General features: G+C 35.7%; 1 protein-coding gene across 8 annotated transcripts in view; it reads right to left on the reverse strand.

The window, feature by feature from the left end:
* CCDC88A (coiled-coil domain containing 88A) overlaps window positions 1-20904 on the reverse strand; it is a 123638-nt gene that overhangs the window by 41341 nt on the left and 61393 nt on the right. For all 8 annotated transcript variants that reach the window (XM_053925461.2, XM_045189432.3, XM_024552777.4 and 5 more), the window contains exons 10-14: window positions 16592-16750; window positions 15008-15154; window positions 14333-14477; window positions 4757-4941; window positions 854-991 (exon numbers count right to left, since the gene is read on the reverse strand). In XM_053925461.2, coding sequence (XP_053781436.1) covers window positions 854-991; window positions 4757-4941; window positions 14333-14477; window positions 15008-15154; window positions 16592-16750 — 774 coding nt within the window. The remainder of the gene's footprint in view (window positions 1-853; window positions 992-4756; window positions 4942-14332; window positions 14478-15007; window positions 15155-16591; window positions 16751-20904) is intronic.

Consider the following 20904-nt stretch of genomic DNA (forward strand, 5'->3'; position numbering starts at 1 on the left):
CATACGTACTCACACATGTCCTTGAGGATACAAGTTTTTACTTTCACAAATAAATTTTGCAATGACTATACACAGAAGGTCTTCGGTAAATATTTGCACTTGTATATATCTATGGGTGTGTATGTGTGTATATTCATTCCCCAAAACAATTCTAATTTGGAAACATCAAAATAACAAACCCCTGTGGAACTCTGAAAACTAATCCATCCAATTCATGGCATGGCCTAATATAATAGTTCTAAAATTTAGCATGTTAAACAATCCCCTACGAACCTGGTAAAAGTACAGAGATTCATGCTCAGCTCTAGAATTTTTCTTCTGTAACTCTAGAGAAATCCCTATTTTTATAGGTGGCCTGAGGACTAGACCCAGACAATATAAAACAAATCCTTTTACATCTAAAAAATAAATAGAAATTTTAAAATAGCAAGTCAACCTATCCAGTTATGTCCTCAAGCATAAAATGAGAATGATCAATAACTACTTGAAAAGAAATTTGAATAGTTCCAAGATGGCTGCTGCCACCACTTCTCCCTCCTCTAGTGGGGTCAGAGCACAGCTGCATTACTCCCCAGCTCCACTCCACAGCCATTTTCCACAGGCACTTCAAAGCACATGTACTGCAAAATTTTATGTGAGATAATTATTAATCATACTGGCAAATTAAAAAACTCTAATCTTTCCCTTTAACTTTCCTAAAATGCATGGCATAGAAAGGGAGGTAAAATCTCACTTTAAAATCTAAAAACATTCTAAAATATGTCCTTTTAATATTATATGAATATTTCATTTGCATAAACTAACTTTTGTTAATAAATTTTAAAATATAATGCTTAATAAGACATTTATGAACCTGTCTCTCTGAGTTTTCTCTAAGTGTTTCAATTGTTTTTTCAAGTTGAGCCTTCTCCTTCATTAGATCCTTGCTTAAATTTTGACAATTTTGAAGAATTTGCTTTTCTTGAATAATCTCATTTTCAAGAATTTCAACCTGGAGAAAATTAAAACACAAAACATTATATCACTAAGTATTTTAAAGAAACTGGAAATATATCAAACAAAAGATAATCACGGAATTAAAGACAAAATACACTTTTAATACCCAAATGGTGAAATTTAAGAATTTGGTAGAGAAATTCAAGTAATATTCCACAGTAATTTTATCAGTTATATGAAATATGCAAACATTTTTTTAATCCTCTACATCTTTCTTATCCTACTATTCTACTATTATCTACATCTACTATTTTTCTTATCCTGTACATCTTTGAAGGCAAATTTCTACTTGTAAACACAAAGATAAATCCAAGTGAATATATGATAATTGTGTGCTATATGAAGATTGTACCAGTCTTATTGAAAGGCTCTCTTGACATGAGTGAATTTGTAAAGTAAAATTTTCTAGTGAAGGAATTTTGGTATACAAGATGGAAGAAGAGAATATAAAAAGCAGGGAAGAAAAGATGAAACATGGTGGTGTAAATTTAATGAGGAAACAAAAAGGTACTTGGTTTAAAATTTTAAAAAGGAGAAAAAAGGAGAATAATACTGGAAAAAACAGTCTGAACCAAACTCTAACAAATATTTATATTCTGGGTTTAAATTTATTTTCACTTATTTCATTATATCTTAAAGATATAATAAAGTATGTGGTTAATAAGTATAAGTATGAAATAGTAAATTTAAGTTCAAAATATGCTATATCATTGATTTCCCCATTATTATAGAACATACTCAAACCAGGTAATTAAAAAACTAAAGATATGATTTAGCTATATGAAATATTCCACTTCAAGTTTAAATATTACTTAAATCTTTATATCAATAGTAAAGAACTCTACATTTTAACATCAATGGAAGACAACCACACAGAAAATAATCTTCTAATAGTATCTCAAAAGCATCAAGTCACAAATCTTATCTAGTAACTCAATTCAACATTCATTTACATGTCTGGGAAGCTTTTAGTTATTAATAATTAATTAATCTGGTTCTACCATTATAAATTAAAATATATGGATAACAATTAAATTCATTTGTTATTTTACATCAGTGGAATTCAAGTGAAATATTATAAAAGACATCTTTTAGCCAATGAATTTATCAAAAATTGCTAGAATCACTAAGAATTTACTAATTTAGACTTCAAAAATAATTTCAAAAATTATAATTTATAGATTCAATTATAATGACAACCAAAATATAGCTGTTCCAAGTTCTAAATTGGCGACTCTTACTTTTAGTATATGTGCTGCTGAAGCGAGCACAGTGACTCTTACTTTTAACACCATACTGTCAAATGCTTCAAAATTATTTGGTTAATGGACTAAATAAATGTTCTAAAAGAGTAAAAATCTTCCAAGAATCGCATTATCTAAGGCAGTGATCCCTCAAAGCATGGTTCCAAAACAGCAGAATGAGCATTACTAAGGAACGTCTTAGAAATGAGAATTCTTAGCCCTCATTCCAAACCTATGAAAGAAACCAGAAACTCCAGGCATCAGGCTCAGTGATCTGTGTTTTAACAAGTCGTATAGGTGACTATGATGTATACTATAGTTAAAAAATCACTGGTCTAAAGGTTAGGGAGATTTTTTTAATGAAGTCTAGAAACACAGAATCTATCAAAGGAAAAACACATGGCTAGGAGCCGAGAACATTTTTTCACCACAGAAAACAAAGAAGCTCCCAAGGAGGGCTAAGATTGTGTCATAAGGATTCAGGAGGCAGCTTCACTGGGACACCAGAAAAATGTGGTGGACTGACACTCTAAATATTCTTTTTTTTTAAATTGTTATTCAATTACAGTTGTCTGCATTTTCTCCCCATCCCTCCACCCCACCCCAAACACTCTAAATATTCTTAAATCCATGAGTTCATAATGACACTAAAATGAACAACAAACTCAATTATCTCAGGGAGATATGAGAAAACCAATTTTTTATTAGGAAACTGGTAAATAATGGGATAGGATCAAACATTCATCATGCTTTTCCCATAAGAGCTGTTCCTAGAATAACCAATGGTGTTTTCTTTAAAATTTTAAAACTTTTAAGTTTTTCTTTATAAAAATACCCTAGCTACCACATTAAGGGATGACAAAATTAAAAAATCAGGATTTTGCAATCTGTGATTAAAGGATCCAAGAAAATGATTTTCTATGACAACTAACATCACAAAAAGAGGCACAACCAAACATGTGCTTCTTGACTGCAAAATATACATACTCCTTATGAATATGCTTACTATTGGGTTGGCCAAAAAGTCTGTTTAGTTTTTTTCATAATATAAAAGACGCATTTTTCATTTTCACCAATAACTTTATTGATTTGGATATTTTGAGTGCATCGACTATCTCCTGCTATTAGCTTCTAGTGTGTAGGCCGGAGGTGCTGCTAAATATCTTCCAAGGCATAAGACAGCCCCACAGCAAAGAATTATTTGGCCAAAATATCAATGGTACCAAGAAACCTTGCAAACCACTTCTGACATGTTCGATCAGTCACAGCACCTCCTCCATAAACTGCACAAACGTTCTTATGTGTTTCAGTTGGAACTTGAAATAATAACATACTATGCTATAAATGTGTATTTTCTTCCATTTTTAATACTAAAATGGCTGCACAAAAATTCAACCATTTCGGTAAGTTTTTTTAACGCATGCTGATATGATAGCTGTCACAATACATTATAACAAAATTGTTTCAAATGAAGTAAAAGACAACTAAGCACTACTAGAAAAAACTAAACCAACTTTTTGGCCAACCCAATAAATCTACAGTTAGTATAAACAAGAAGAAGAATGCAATCAGAAAAATCTATGTTGTGGGGAAACTCAGACAAATAACCTGGTTTCTTCAACAGAAAAATTGCTAGGAAAAAAGAGTAAACCTATAGACTAAAAAAGACATAAGGTCATATTGATCTCATTTGGATTCAGAATCGAACAAAATGTAAATAAAGAACATAATATAATTGAAGAAATTAAAAGGTCGACAAGAGAAAGAAGGAGCTTATACCCTTTGCAACAGCATGGATGGAACTGGAGAGCATTATGCTAAGTGAAATAAGCCAGGCAGTGAGAGACAAATACCGTATGATCTCGCCTTTAACTGGAACACAATCAACAGAAGAAAAAAGCAAACAAAATATAACCAGAGACATTGAAGTTAAGAACAATCTAACAATAGTCAGGGGAGAGTGGGAAGGGGACAGTGAGGAGAGGGGATTACAGGAACTACTATAAAGGACACATGGACAAAATCAAGGGGGAGGGTGGTGGTGGGGGAGGGAGGTGGGTTCAGCTGGGGTGCAGTGGAGGGATGGGGAGAAAAGGCATACAACTGTAACTGAATAACAATAAAAATTAAAATAAATAAATAAATAAATATTTTACCATACACACACACACAAAATTTTAAAGTGTGATGTCACTGTTCTTGACTTTTTAAAAGAATTCCTTAATTTTTTAGAATATATACTGATATATTTGTTGGTGAAATGATACAATATCTAGAAATTACTTCAAAATCATCTAGTGATTGTAGAGACAGTGGCAGACTGGATTTAAGTTAGTAATTGTTGAAGCTGAGTATAGGAATTCACTTATTTTACATTTACATGTTAAAAATTTCCATAGTAAATTAAAATAATAACTGAGGGCATATTAAGAACTGGAAAATAAATGTTTTAGTATAGTACTATTCATTTATACTTTTACAAACATTTTTAACATTAAATATTAATTTTAATTTACCTTTTTGCTTAGTCTTTGATTTTCTTTCTCAATTTTCAGTATTTTGGAAGTGCTACCTTCTGCAGAATCCATAGTACTCCGAAGCTCTTCTACGGTTTTTGTCAAACTCTGGTTTTCCATTTCCAACTTCAATAACCTACTTGATGTCAACTCACTCACCTCATGGCCCAGTGATTTTTGTGGTGCTATAATATTGAGATATATATTATCAGTAAAACTATGTTTACTCTTTATTTTATAATACTGAGTGCACATGCAGTACATCACCTGGTCCTTAAATATATAAAAATACTTATAAAGTCATACAAGACAGACATAATAGAAAAAACAGACAGATAAAAGATAGGTAAATCTTGACTTTTTAATGCATCCATAAGCATTCCAGTGGGGAAAAAAAGTCACAAAATTTAGACAGAAGAGACTGGAGTTTCACTTCTAGTTCCATGAGAAATTAACTATTTGACAATATGAAGCCCCTTTAACATCAAAAAGTCTTAGGTTACCTATACAAAATAAAGTTATGGTCCTGTGGATCTCATAGTCACATGTGGCTCAAATAAGAAGTATGAAGCATATCCTATGCCACACTTTTAAAAATTAAAGGAAGACAGCTTGAGGGAAAAAATTCTAATCTGATCCTGAGAAAGGCAAGACAATATACACTGGGTACCTTGAAAGAGTCTTTCTTTAAAGAATCCGTGCTAAACTCTGGGTAAAGAGTAACATCTACTCCACTTTGTCAAGGAAAAGCATCTAAGTACATGGCAACATCACATGTTTTAAAATAAGAAAACTCAGTTTCTAGTTCTGTGAATGATGCTCTCCAGAAAGCTAAAAATAATTACTTTTAATAACCTTATAGCAGACTCATAGAATATTTTGATGATATAAAAATATTAGAATTTACAAATGAAATATAATGCCTAGAATTTATTTTGAAATCCTAGATTTTAGGATGGGAAATGAATAGGACTTTTGGAGGGCATTTCTAGGTCTGCATACTTAAAAAAAAAATTGTTTTCATCCTACCTGAAAATGTGTTTTTATTGAATTTTAGAGAGGAAAAGAGAGAGGGGGAAAAAAGAGAGAGGGAGAGGGGGAGAGAGAGAGACAGACACATTGATAGGTTCTCTCTTGTACATATCCCAATCTACAACCACTGAATCTCACAGGTATTCTATCACAGAAGTTTACACCAAAACCCCAGCGGGTCAGAACAGAGCAACTTAAGAAAGACAGGCTAACAGGAAGAGTCTCACAAACAATGGGAAGACAAAGAATCCCCAAATAAAAGGAAAGGGGGAAGTCTCAGAAACAATGCTAAATGAAAAAGAGGCAGGTCAACTATCAGATAATGAGTTCAAAGAATTGGTTATAAGGAAGCTTAATGAGCTCACACAGAATTACCAAAAACTACAGGGAAACTACAATGAACTCACTGCAAACTGTATCAACATGAAAAAGGAAATAGAAACTATCAACAAGGGCCAAGAGGAAATGCAGAATACAATTTCTGAACTAAAGAACACAAGAGAAGGAATCAAAAACAGGCTCAATGAAGCAGAGGATCGGTTCAGCGAACTGGAGGACAAAGTAGAAAAAAACACCCAGAATGAGCAAGAAAAGGAAAAGAGGCTCAGAAAGAATGAAGAGGGCTTAAGGGAAATGCAGGACAACATGAAACATAATAATATCCATATAATAGGGATACCAGAAGGAGAAGAAGAAGAGCAAGGGACAGAAAACCTGTTTGAAAAAGTAATGATGGAAAATTTCCCTAATTTGATGAGAGAAAAAGTCACACAAAATCTAGGAATCACAGACAGACCCAAACAAGAGGAACCCAAAGAGGCCCACTGCAAGACACATCATAATTAAAATGGCAAAATTCCAAGACAAAGAGAGAATCTTAAAAGCAGCAAGGGAGAAACAGGAAGTAACATACAAGGGAGCCCTGATAACGTTAGCAACTGACTTCTCAATGGAAACGCTCTAAGCCAGAAGAGAATGGCAAAAAATATTCCAAGTAATGAGAAACAGAGGCCTGCAATCAAGACTACTTTACCCAGCACGGCTCTCAATCAAGACAGAAGGACAAATAAGGAGCTTCCCAGACAAAAGAAGTCTAAAAGAATACTCCTCCACCAAACCAGCTCTGCAAGAGATGCTAAAGGGACTGCTGTAAGGAAAGGAAGGAAAAGAGAGAGAGAGAGAACAACACAGGAACAAAAAATAAGCAATGAATAAGTACCTATCAATAATAACCTTAAACATAAATGGATTAAATGCTCCAATCAAAAGACATAGAACACACAAATGGATAAGAAAGCATGACCCACACATATGCTGCCTACAAGAGACCCCCTCAGGACAGAAGACCTACACAGACTGAAAGTGAAGGGCTGGAAACAATTTTTCCAAGCAAATAGACAGGAAAAAAAAGCCAGGGTAGCAATACTCATATCAGACAAAACAGATTTCAAAAAAAGGGCCATAAAGAGAGACCCAGAAGGTCACTTCATAATACTCAAAGGAAGAATCCACCAAGAAGACATAAACATTGTAAATATATACGCTCCCAACATAGCAGCACTCAAATACATAAAGAAAATCTTGGAGGACTTCAAGAAAGATATTGACAGCAACACAATTATAGTAGGGGATTTTAACACCCCACTGTCAAAAATGGACAGATCTTCCAAACAAAATATCAACAAAGATATTGTGGCATTGAACAACACCCTAGATGAAATGGACTTAACTGATATATATAGAGCCTTTCATGCCAAAGAAGCAAAATACACATTCTTTTCAAATGCACATGGAACATTTTCATGATAGACCACAAAACAAGTCTCAACAAGTTCAAGAAAACTGAAATCACATCAAGCATTTTCTCTGACCATAAGGGACTGAAACTGGAAACAAATCACAAGGAAAAAACGCCAAAACACTAAAAAACATGGAGATTGAATAGATGCTATTAAACAAAGAATGGGGGAAAAATGAGATTAGGGAAGAAATCAGAAAGTTTCTGGAAACAAACGAAAATGAACTCAAAACAATCCAAAACCTATGGGACACAGCAAAGGCAGCCCTAAGAGGGAAGTTCATAGCGATACAGGCCTACCTGAAAAGAATAGAAACATTTCAAATAAACAACCTAACCCTACGCCTACAAGAACCCCAGGAACAACAACAAAGACAATCCAGAGCAAGTAGAAGGAAGGAAATAACCAAGATCAGAGCAGAATTAAATGACATACAGACTAAAGGCACAATTCTAAAGATCAATAAATGCAGGAACTGGTTCTTTGAAAAGATAAACAAAATCGACAAGCCCTTAAGCAGGCTCATCAAGAAAAAAAGAGAGAGGACCCAAATAAACAAAATCAAAAATGAAAGAGGAGAGATTACAACTGATACCACCAAAATGCAAAGGATTGTAAGAAATTACAACGAAGAACTGTATGCCAAGAAATGTAAAAACCTAGATGAAATGGATAAACTTCTAGAAAAATGTAACCTTCCAAAACTCAATGAAGAAGAAGCAGAAAGCCTGAAGAGACCAGTAACACCTGATGAAATTGAAACAGTAATCAAAAAGCTTCCAACACACAAAAGCCCTGGACCAGATGGTTTCACAGGAGAATTCTACAGAGCATTTAAGGGAGAGTTAACCCCCATCCTCCACAGATTATTTCAAAAAATTCAAGAAGATGGAAGACTCCCAAACACTTTTTATGAAGCCAGCATCATCCTAATCCCCAAACCAGATAAACACATAACAAAGAAAGAAAACTTCAGACCAATATCGCTGATGAACATGGATGCTAAAATCCTCAACAAAATACTGGCAAACTGCATCCAGCAATACATTAAAAAGGTCATACACCATGTTCAAGTGGGATTCATCCCAGGGATGCAAGGATAGTATGATATTCGCAAATCAATAAACATAATATACCACATAAACAAAAGCAAAGACAAAAATCATATGATCATATCAATAGATGCAGAAAAAACATTTGATAAGGTACAGCACCCATTTCTGATAAAAACACTCAGCAAAGTGGGAATAGAGGGAGCATTCCTCAACATAATAAAGGCCACATATGAGAGACCTACAGCCAACATCATACTCAATGGACAAAAACTTAAGAGCTTTCCCACTAAGATCAGGAACAAGACAAGGATGACCTCTCTCACCACTCCTATTCAACATAGTATTGGAAGTCCTAGCCACAGCAATCAGACAAGAAAAAGAAATAAAAGGCATCCAAACTGGAAAGGAGGAAATGAAACTGTCACTGTTTGCAGATGACATGATAGTATACATGGAAAGTCCTATAGACTCCACCAAAAAACTACTTGACCTAATAAATGAATTTGGCAAAACAGCTATATACAAAGTCAATACTTAGAAATCAAAGGCATTCCTCATTACCAACAATGAAACAGCAGAAACAGAAATCAGGGAAATTTCCCATTTGATAAAGCAACAAGAAAAATAAAATACCTAGGAATAAACCTAACCAAGGAGGTAAAAGACCTGTACTCAGAAAACTACACAACATTGAAGAAAGAAATTAAGAAAGACACAAACAAATGGAAGCATGTACCATGCTCATGGATTGGAAAAATTAACATCATCAAAATGGCCGTACTAACCAAAGTGATTTATAGATTCAATGCAATCCCTATTAAGGTACCCATGACATATTTCACAGATACAGAATAAACATTTCAAAAATTTATATGGAACCATAAATGACCCTGAATAGCTGCAGCAATTTTGAGAAAGAAGAACAAAGCAGGAGGGATCACAATACCTGATATCAAACTGTATTACAAGGCCACTGTAATCAAAACAGCTTGGTACTGGCATAAAAACAGGTACATAGACCAATGGAACAGAACAGAGAGCCCAGAAATAAACCCAAGTCTTTACGGTCAATTAATATTTGACAAAGGAGGCAGGAGCGTAAAATGGAACAAAAATAGCCTCTTCAACAAACAGTGTTGGGAGATCTGGACAGCTACGTGCAAAAAAATGAAACTCAATCACCAACTTACACTATACACAAAAATAAATTCAAGGTGGATGAAAGACTTAAATGTAAGTCGTAACACCATAAAAGTCCTAGAGGAAAACATTGGCAGGAAAATCTCAGACATTCCACACAGCAATATCCTCACAGACACATCCCCTAAAGCAAGGGACATAAAGGAAAGAATAAACAAATGGGACCTCATCAAAATAAAATGATTCTGCATGGCTAAAGAAAACAGCATTAAAATAAAAAGAGAACCAACAGTATGGGAAAACATATTTGCCAATGATACCTCAGACAAGGGCCTGAACTCCGAAATATATAAAGAACTCACACGACTCCACTCCAGGAAGACAAACAACCCAATTAAAAAGTAGGCAAAGGACTCAAACAGATATTTCTCCAAGGAAGACATACAGACGGCCCAGAGACATATGAAAAGATGCTCAGCATCACTAGCCATCAGAGAGATGGAAATTAAAACCACAATGAGGTACCATCTCACACCAGGCAGAGTGGCCAACATAAACAAATCAACAAACAAATGTTGGAGAGGATGCTGAGAAAAGGGAACCCTAGTACATTGTTGGTGGAAATGCAGACTGGTGAGGCCACTGTGGAAAACAGTATGGCATTTCCTCAGAAAACTAAAAATGGAACTGCCCTTTGACCCAGCAATTCTGCTGCTGGGATTATACCCTAAGAACCCTGAATCACCAATCCAAAAGAACCTGTGCACCCCAATGTTCACAGCAGCACAATTTACAATAGCCAAGTACTGGAAGCAACCTAAGTGCCCATCAGCAAATGAGTGGATCAAAAAACTATGGTACATTTACATAATGGAATTCTACACAGCAGAGAGAAAGAGGGAGCTTATACCCTTTGCAACAGCATGGATGGAACTGGAGAGCATTATGCTAAGTGAAATAAGCCAGACGGTGAGGGACAAATACCATATGATCTCACCTTTAACTGGAACCTAATCAACAAAGAAAAAAGCAAACAAAATATAACCAGAGACACTGAAGTTAAGAACAATCTAATAATAGCCAGAGGGCAGTGGGGAGGGGATAGAGGGGAGAGGGGTTTCCAAGAACTACTATAAAGGACACATGGATAAAATCAAGGAGGAGGGTGGAGGCAGGGGAGGGAGGTGGGTTTGCCTGGGGTAGAGTGGAGGGACGGGGAGAAAATGCAGACAACTGTAATTTAATGACCATAAAAAATTTTTAAAAATAAAATAAAAATAAAATGAATATCCAGATATATGACCCCAGCTTAGAAAAACTGCAAAACAACATGATGTAATGATCATAATAATAACTCGTCACATTCACTTCCGGCCAAGACAGAGGCATAGATAGATACACTTTGCCTCCTGGCACAACCACAAGAAGGACAACAACAAATTTAAAACCAAACAAGAACCAAAACTGCCAGAAAAACACTTGCATGGATGTACAACAACCAAGGAGTTAAAGAAGAAACATTCATCCAGACAGGAGGAGGGGCAGAGACAGGCAGCCAGAATGGTGAGGACACGCAGGAAGGTGGAAGCTGGTAGACCTGGTGGTCCCACGTTTGCGTGCTGATAAACTGGGAGGAACTACTGGGGAGTGAGACAGACTGTGCAACCCAGGGATCTAGCATGGGGAAATAAAGCCTCAAACCCTCTGGTTGTAAAAACCTATGGGGATTGCAGGGGCAGGAGAAACTTCTAGCCTCACAGGAGAGTTCACTGGAGGTCCTAGAATATACACAAGTCCCCACCACCTGGGAATCAGCACCAGAAGGGCCCAACTTATTTGTGGGTAGTAGGGGAAGTGACTGAAAGGCAGTGGAGAGCCAAGCAAGTGGCACTGTTCCCTCTTGGATACCTCCCCTACATACAGCGCCACAAGGCAGAGACCTCGGTTTCCCTGCCCTGGCAAATACCTAATGCTTCACCTCTTACAACATAAACACAAAGGACAAGACAAAAAAATATGGCCCAGATGAAAGAATGGAACAAAGCTCCAAAAATAGAACTAAGCGTTCAAGAGATAGCCAACCTATCAGATGCACAGTTTAAAACTCTGGTAATCAGCATGCTCACAGAAATGGTTGATTATGGTCACAAAATAGGGGGAAAACTGAAGTCTATGAAAAGTGAAATGAAGAAAAATATACAGGGAACCAACAGTGAAGGGAAGGAAACCAGGACTCAAAACAATGATTTGGAACAGAAGGAAGAAATAAACATTCAACTGGAACAGAATGAAGAAACAAGAATTCAAAAAAATGAGGAGAGGCTTGGGAACCTCTGGGACAACTTAAACATTCCAACATCTGAATCATAGGGGTGCCAGAAGAGAAGAGGCAGAGCAAGAAATCAAAAACTTATTTGAAAATATAATGAAGAAGAACTTCCCTAATCTGGCAAAGGGAATAGACTTCCAGGAAGTCCATGAAGCTCAGAGTCCTGAAGAAGTTGGACCCAGGGAAGCACATAACAAGGCACATCATAATTACATTACCCAAGATCAAAGATAAGGAGAGAATCTTAAAAGCAGGAAGAGGGAAGAAGACAGTTACCTACAAAGGAGTTCCCATAAGATTATAAACTGATTTCTCAAAAGAAACCCTGCAGGCAAGAAGGGGCTGGAAAGAAGTATTCAAAGTCATGATAGGCAAGGACCTACATCCAAGATTACTCTATCCAGCAAAGCTTTCATTTAGAATGTAAAGGCAGATAAAGTGCTTCCCAGAGAAGGTCAAGTTAAAGGAGTTCATCATCCCCAAGCCCTTATTATACAAAATGTCAAAGGGACTTATCTAAGAAAAAGAAGATCAAAACTATGAACAGTAAAATGACAACAAATTCACAACTATCAACAACTGAACCTAAAACAAAAACAAAAACAAACTAAGCAAACAAATAGAACAGGAAGAGAATCAAGAAATGGAGATCACATGAAAGGTTATCAGCAGGAGGGGGAAGGGAGAATGAGGGAAAAGGTACAGGGAATAAGAAGCAGAATTGGTAGGTACAAAATAGACAGGGGGAGGTTTAGAATAGTATAGGAAATGTAGAAGCCAAAGAACTTACATGTATAACCCATTGACATGAACGAAGGGGGCCAAGGGGATGCTGGTGGGAGAGGGAGTCCAGGGAGGAGGGGAATAAAGGGGAGAAAGACAATGGGACAACTGTAATTGCATAATCAATAAAATGTATTTTAAAAAAATAATAATTCTTAACATTCAAATGTTTACTATATACCAGTCACATTTTTAGGGGCTTAAGAAATTCAATCCTCACAACAGCCTTACAAAGTACTTACTATTATTGTCCTCACTTAACAGATGATGAAACTTTTTAATGATGCAATTTGATCTACTTTAGAAGCAGAAAACATTTAAGTCTGAGTTGCTTTCTTGGTAACTAAATTCACAAGGAATAGAACAAAAAGAGTTCCACAAATATTTTAAGTAACAGATCTCAGAAAGTTCACTGGATGAATATCCCTTACTATGTAGGGAATTTACATGGAGTCCTAGAATTTGGAATTAGGTTCTCAATTGTAAAACTAGAAAAAGCCTAATGGTAATAAGAGTCATCTGTAGAAGTAATTATTCTGAAAAAAACAGATTATAAACTGTCCTCACACCTTACATTTACCTCACCTCTATATCCTCAGGGCCTGGTATAATATTCTACATATGGAGTGCTTAATAAGTATCTGGTGAAGGAAGAAAGGCATATGAAATAATCTGATATTAGATAACTAAGGAATTATGGAACCTAACTCAAATGTGACCTGAGTGTAATTTCAATAAATCAGCATTAGCATAAGCAGAACTATAAGCCAAACAAGTATATTGCATGTATATGTCTAGCTTCAGACACAGCACAAGCAATAGTGTAGCTTAAGAAAAAAAGAGCCAAAAGTTTAATAATTTATCTGGGGTGGTGGGAGAGGATCTTTCATTATCTCTAGGGTATAACTGGGGCTGGACAGGTTGGTAGGTGTAATCCTAAAATAGAGATTATATATGCTGATGAAAGTAGCCATGAAGATCCTTAATTTGTTTTATTCTAGCTACACATTCACCTAAAACTCTTCTATGTTTTGACTTCCTATTTAGGTTTGACTACAGTCAAAAAATATGCTGTCCAGCTAATATGACTTTTCTGTTTTAGTTAGCAGATTGGCCATTTCTCAAAGTAAATTAAATTGGTATCCCAGTTTCTTGTGATACTAACATAAAATAATGCCTAAACAACTGATCAAATCTGTTACTGCACTCAAAAAAGTTTAGTTGTAAGACATGGTTTGCTTCTCTGATTATCTTTATAAACAGACCCAGGAATATGGAAATAACATATTACTTTGTGAAATCATATCTATGGGAGAACTGTCCCTCTGAGACATCTCCACCTCGGGAAAATAACTGCAATAAAATATCCAGAAATGTAAACATAAATACAACTTCATTTATTCATCAATTCATTTAAATAAAACAAAACTGGGACTACCTTCAGAAAGTTCACTAGTTCTGGATATTTGTTCCAATTCCCAGCCAAGATGTAATGATTCATCCATACTTTGCTTTTGTGCCATTTCCAAAGTCATATTTTCTTCCATTAATTCTTCAATCTTTTTTCTATCCATATCTCGTTCCTTTTTTGTTGGCAGGAAGTAGGGAGAGAAAAGAAAGCTAAGAAACAGTACAATTTAAAGCTAGTATTTTATTACTTATAACTTTTACTTACCAGAAACTGAGTAATATGAGGATAAATTTTGAGTTGCTTAACATTTTCCCTGTTTTAAGGACGCAACCAGGTGTCATAATCACCACTGGTCGTCATAATGACCAGCTGTTTGATCTTTTAAAGTGTGGTTTGAGGACACTGAAAACTGTTCTTCATAGTCAATACATAGGTTTAGCAATGTAACAAAAGATTCTGACCCAATGCTAAATAGTTTTATTTCAGTATTTTAAAGGCATGTTTACACAATACTTCCAAAGTTTTTAAAAAAATAGACAAAAATTAATAACAAAAGTAGACATTTCTACCAGTCCTGTGTTCATACAAAATTGGAAGCACTCACTTTAGCTAATCTCTTCTTTGTTAAGGCATCTAGGACACTAACTATGCTTTGTCATTTTAGGGAAATCAGATGTAATTTATCTACTTTACAATACTTACCATTTCCATATCATGCAGTTTAGCCTTTAGTTGTAAATTCTCTTTTTCTAATTCATGTAATTTATCAGAACGAGCTCGAGTTCCTTCTAATTGGTCTTCCAACATGGTTTTTGTTTCTAATAAAACTTGGTTGTCTTCTTTTAATTCCTATAAATATTTCAAATAGGCTTTATTTATCACAAACAAGTTATTATCTGTTAATTTTTTAAAGTTCTGAAACATACAAATTCTTGATTGTAAAATAAGGACATTAATGTCTTTATCAACAGTTCTATGCAAGAGTAAAGCTACTAAGTAATAAAAATACAATTGATATTTTCTTGGCTTTTCTCCCCTCTCCCCAAATTTAAGCTATTATGCAAACAAAATACTCAATACTTCTATTAAAATGAGTGATACTACTACAATTTCACCTGAATTGCCAGGGTACATTTAAATCCCTTAATCACACGGATAAAAAACTAAGTATAGAGTAGAAGTAGACTTGCAGATAGTTAAGACACAAATCTCCACAGAATCAGGGCTTAATTTATTTGCTGAAATATGTTTGAAGTTTCTTTCCACTTAAACTATAACTTGAATGGGAAGGGTTTGGGATTTTTGAGTAAAATTCCAAGACTTGAACTAATACTCACATAAATCGTAATCATCTTGAGAACATGTTTAAAATCCCTACATCCATTTTGAAGACAAATTTATCTTGCTAAGTTATATGCCTGTTTATGAACTAATGTCAAGAGAAAGTATATTAAAACAGTGGTATCTTATCAGGATCCCTTAACAATGCCATGCATACACCCATTTAAAAATTGGCAAAGAACTAACATACACCTTATATTTGTAGTGTATTTGTTCTATTTTTAATAACTTTCAGGCTCAAATGTTTTATTTTCTCGAATAATGTTTTCACTTCTTAAGTTTTGCATACTCCTTCCTTCTTATTGCCATAAACATGACCAAAGTATCTACTGTTTGCAGACAATGAAGAAATTAACAAAGAAAGGAAAAAAGAAGATGCACATGCAAGGATTATCAAAATTTTGCAGTCAAACTCAACTTCATGCAACACTGTATGGTAATCATTAAGTAGTGAAAACTGTTCCATCTCATTTGTTTATATAAGATGTTTATATGATTTGTTGAGAGAGAGAGAGCATGCACACAAGCAGCTCTGCCCACACAAGCACCTTCATTGATCCTAATTGAGCATTCTGAGTTGAGAATCAATCAGCAATATGTTTGCTTTTACTTCTAGGATCAAGTTTGAAATTTGTAGCAAGAAATACTTTATTTTGACTATGAGGGAAGGACTTCAAAAGTTGGCTCTACCTATAATGCTAAATAAAGGAATGAAAGAGCTCCAGAGAGTTAAATAAAATTAATAATATCCAAATACCTTTTTAAAATTCTAGGCAATATGCTGATCTATCATAAAATAAAAATATCATAGACATCTAAAGGTATTTAGAGCTTGCCAAATATTTTAAGAGCTCCATTCATTTATTATGTACATTTTCACTGCATTTTAAAAATATAACACTTTTAAAGAAAAATATTGTGAATGGTTTATATTATGCCACATACCTCAACTCTTGCCTTATAAAATTCAATGTCATGTAGCCTCTCTTTATATCTACAGACTTCACTTTCAAGCTTATCAACTCTGATAGCCTTCTCTCGAAGTGCATCTAATTCATCTCGGTACATTCTCGCAGAACGAGCATCCGACAGCAAATTCATGTTCTAAAAATAAAGAAATATTAATATTTTTAATATTGTTTTCTATTCTCCAATTGATAATCCTTGGTTGCACAAGTTGATGAATCTACTAGAAAAATCAATAAATTGTCTACTTTAAAAGTGAATTTTGTGGCATGTAAATTATACCTTGATTAAGTTGTTTTTTAAAATGGAGAGATATAAAGCCTTTTTCTAAACCAAGAATAAAAAGTATTTTAAACATATATGTTTATAAACAAGTATACAAACTTATGTTTATATACAAATTATTATATACTGTGTGTAAGGAATATAAAAAATACTCAGAATGTTTTAAAATAAGTTAACCTCTACCTAAAATAATCATTTGCCATTAATTTAAGATTGAAAAAAGTTAACTTTAAAATACAGGACCGTAAAAACACAAAATAGGCAAAATTGATCATTAGTTACTTTAGAGAAATAATGGTTCTATTCAGATATGCTATAACATACTAAAATCCTAATTTTTAAAATACTTCCAAGTAAAATGATTAGTGCATATGCTTATTGTATATCTTAATGCCATTTGAGGCAAATATTAAAATTCAACCTTTTAAAGCCTTCTCATAATCCTTAATCCTTTAGAACAGTAGTTATCAAAGTGTGATCCAGGGACATCTTGTGGTTTCTTGAAACCCTTTCAGGGAGTTCATGTGGCCAAACCTATTTTCATAACAATTCTAAGGCATTATTTTCCTTTTCCACTCTCATTTTCTCATGAGGGCACAGGAGAATTTTCCAAGGGCTACATGGCATATGGTATCTTAACAGAATGAAAACAGAAATACCATATTTTTTGGACTATAAAGACACACCAGACCATAAGACACACCTAAGTTTTAGAGAAGGAAAATAGAAAAAAAAACCCTGCTCCACCGCCTCCCACCCTGCCAGGTAAGCTACATTCGGACTATAAGACACACCCCAATTTCCCTCCCAAATTGGTGGAGGGGTGCATCTTACAGTCCGAAAAATATGGTAGGTACAAGAATCTAGTAGTCTTTAATTAAGCCAGGTATTAGATATTTGAAGACTCCCAGTTAAGATGGCAGCACAGGCAGACAAAGCTCACCTCTTTGCACAACAACATCAAAATTACAACTGAAATATAGAACAATCACTCAGAACTGCCAGATATCATGTTGAATGGAAGTCCAACAACTACGGAATTAAAGAAACCACATCCACCCAGATAGGAGAGAGCAGACACAAAATGGGCTGGTTCCACATCCATGTGTGGTGGATAAAATTTGGAAGGGGTATCTCAGAAGTGAGGAGTCCCAGCTCCAAGCCAGGACCCCCCAACAGCCCAGGGTTCTAGTGCCAGGAAGGTGAGTCCCCACAAATTCTGGCTACAAAAACCAGTGAGGATTGAGTTGTTGGAAGAAACTTCTGGTCACCCAAGCACTTCCTCTTAAAGAACCTACACAGACTCACCTACTCACACTCACTCCCTCTGAGCTTCAGCACTGGGTGGCAGCTTGGAAGTCACCAATGGTGTGCTGGGAGAAACTGAGGTGTCTGCCATCAAGGTGAACAGAGGCCATGGTCCCTTTTCTGAGCCCTCCCACCACAGAGCCATGGAGCTGGCAAGCTGGTGCCATATCTGAGACTCCACCAATCTGGCTAACACAGTTTGACCAGCTTTAGAGATCCCCAGAGACTCAGCCACTCCAAACTTAAAAGTCCATCCAACCTCCTTTTCCATATGAATGGCTGGCTGGTCTTGGCTCCAGCGGTACAACCTCCTAAATCCTCTCAAACTAGCAACAGCTGGCCTCAGTGAACCCCAGGCCTGGCACTAGCAGCAGCCAGCCTTGGTTATACAGCTTGGCTTCGTCTGGCAATCTCACAGCACAAGTAGCAGCCATCTCTGATTGCTTAATAGCTCATACACAGTGGCCCTGGGCAGAACACAGGTAGGGTCTGACCTTGGTCTGCACCACCTAGGAAACCCCAGAGCCTGTGTACCCAGTGGACAGCTACAGAGCATATTGGAGCATCACCACCCTGCCCCTGCAGAGCTGATCCTCCACACAGGGTGGATGTTGGTGGTAAGTGATCAGCCAATCTTTGCAGTTGCCTGGCCTGAGTAAATCCCTCCCACTGACCTGGCAACAACAACCAAGGCTCAACTACAAGAGGACCTTGTACTCAGCCCACACAAAGGGCACAGCTTGAGTACCCAGCTTGGGAGAAAAGGGAGGCTGTGTCACTGGATCCTACAGGACACCTACTACATTAGGCCATGCTACCAATAGTCATAGCAGCTCTACCTAATACATACAAACAAATGCAAGGAGGATGCCAAAATGAGCAGACAAACAAACATGGCCCAAATGAAAGAACAGGTCAAAACTCCAGAAAAAGAGCCAAACAAAATGCAAATAAGCAATTTATCAGATGCAGAGTTCAAAACACTGGTTATAAGGATGCTCAAGTAACTCAGGGAGGACCTCAGCAGCATAAAAAAGATCTAGTCAGAAACAAAGAATACACTAATTGAAATAAAGAACAATTTACAGGGAAACAACAGTAGTGTGGATGGATGAAGCTGAGAATCAAATCACTGATTTGGAACATAAGAAAGCAAAAAACAACCAATTAGAACAACAAGAAGAAAAAAGGATCCAAAAAGAAAAAAAATGAGGATAGTATAAGCAGCCTCTGGGACAACCTCAAACACTCCGACATTCACACCATAGGGGTGCCAGAAGGAGAAGAGAAAGAAGCAGAAATGGGAGATCTATTTGAAAAAATAGTGAAAGAAAACCTTCCTAATTTGGTGAAGGAAATAGACATGCAAGTCCAGGAAGCACACAGAGTTCAAAAGAAGATGGATGCAGAGGCCCACTTTAAGATATATCATAATTAAAATGCCAAAGGTTAAAGATAAAGAGAATCTTAAAAGAAGCAAGAGAAAAGCTGATAATTACCTACAAAGGAGTTTCCTTAAGATTGTCAGCTGATTTCTCAAAAGAAACTTTGCAGGCTAGAAGGGACTAGCAAGACATATTCAAAGTCGTGAGAAGCAGAGACCTACAGCCAAGATTGCTCTACCCAGCAAAACTATCATTTAGAATCAAAGGGAAGATAAAAGAGCTTCCTGGACAAGAAAATAGTAAAGGAGTTCATCATCACCAAACCATTATTATACAAAATTCAAAGGGACTTATTCAATAAAAAGATCAAAACTATGAACAAAAAAATGGCAGAAATACATATCTATCAACAATTGAATCTAAAAAACAAACTAAGCAAACAAGAAGAACAGAGACAGAATCATGGGTAAGGAGTGTGCTTTGATGGTTGCCAGATGGGAAGGGGGTGGGTGGGGAATGGGTGAAGAGGTAAGGGGATTATGAAGTACAAATAGGTAGTTACAGAATAGCCACTAGGATATAAAGTTCAGTATAGGAAATGCAGTGGCCAAAGAACTTACACAAATGACCCATGGACATGAACAATGGTGTGGGGATTACCTGAGGGAGTAGGGGGTGCTGGGTGGAGGGGGACAAAGGGGGAAAATCAGGACAACTGTAATAGCATACTCATTAAAATATATTTTTTTAAAAAAGAGATATGCAAAAATGTAAAAGAGTACCATTCTAATATTTGTTTTGTAAAATAATGGTTATTTAGTTAAAATATGAATATTATGTTAATATGAAATGGGTTGAGTATTATTTTTAAATGAATTAATATTTTTAAAATCCTTAGTTTCAATTCCTAATATAGTAAATACCAGTATATTGAATCCTTATTAATTTTTAAGAGTGGAAGAGAGTCTTGAGACCTAACAGATTGAGAACCACTGTTTTAGAGAAAACACAGATACATAAAGCACTGCTACCAAGAAGTGGAAGAGCAGCTGCTGCTTATCTAGAAATAAAGATTATGATGTCCAGTTTCATACAACTAGAAAGGCCCACGTTTATCACACCACAAGTGTAGTATTACCCGAAGTTAAAATGGCAGGTTAAGGAAAGTAAGGGGAACCAAATTATTCAGCCTTATCCCAATTCATACTATTCACTATCTCCAAATGAAAATAAACCATTATGGAGTGACTTTAATAAGTAAATTCTTAAACATATCTTGGTTCAAGATGAAAAAAACACAAAACTTCAGTAAAA

This window comes from Desmodus rotundus, chromosome 5 (genome assembly GCF_022682495.2).
Source record: "Desmodus rotundus isolate HL8 chromosome 5, HLdesRot8A.1, whole genome shotgun sequence".
Classification (NCBI taxonomy): domain Eukaryota; kingdom Metazoa; phylum Chordata; class Mammalia; order Chiroptera; family Phyllostomidae; genus Desmodus; species Desmodus rotundus.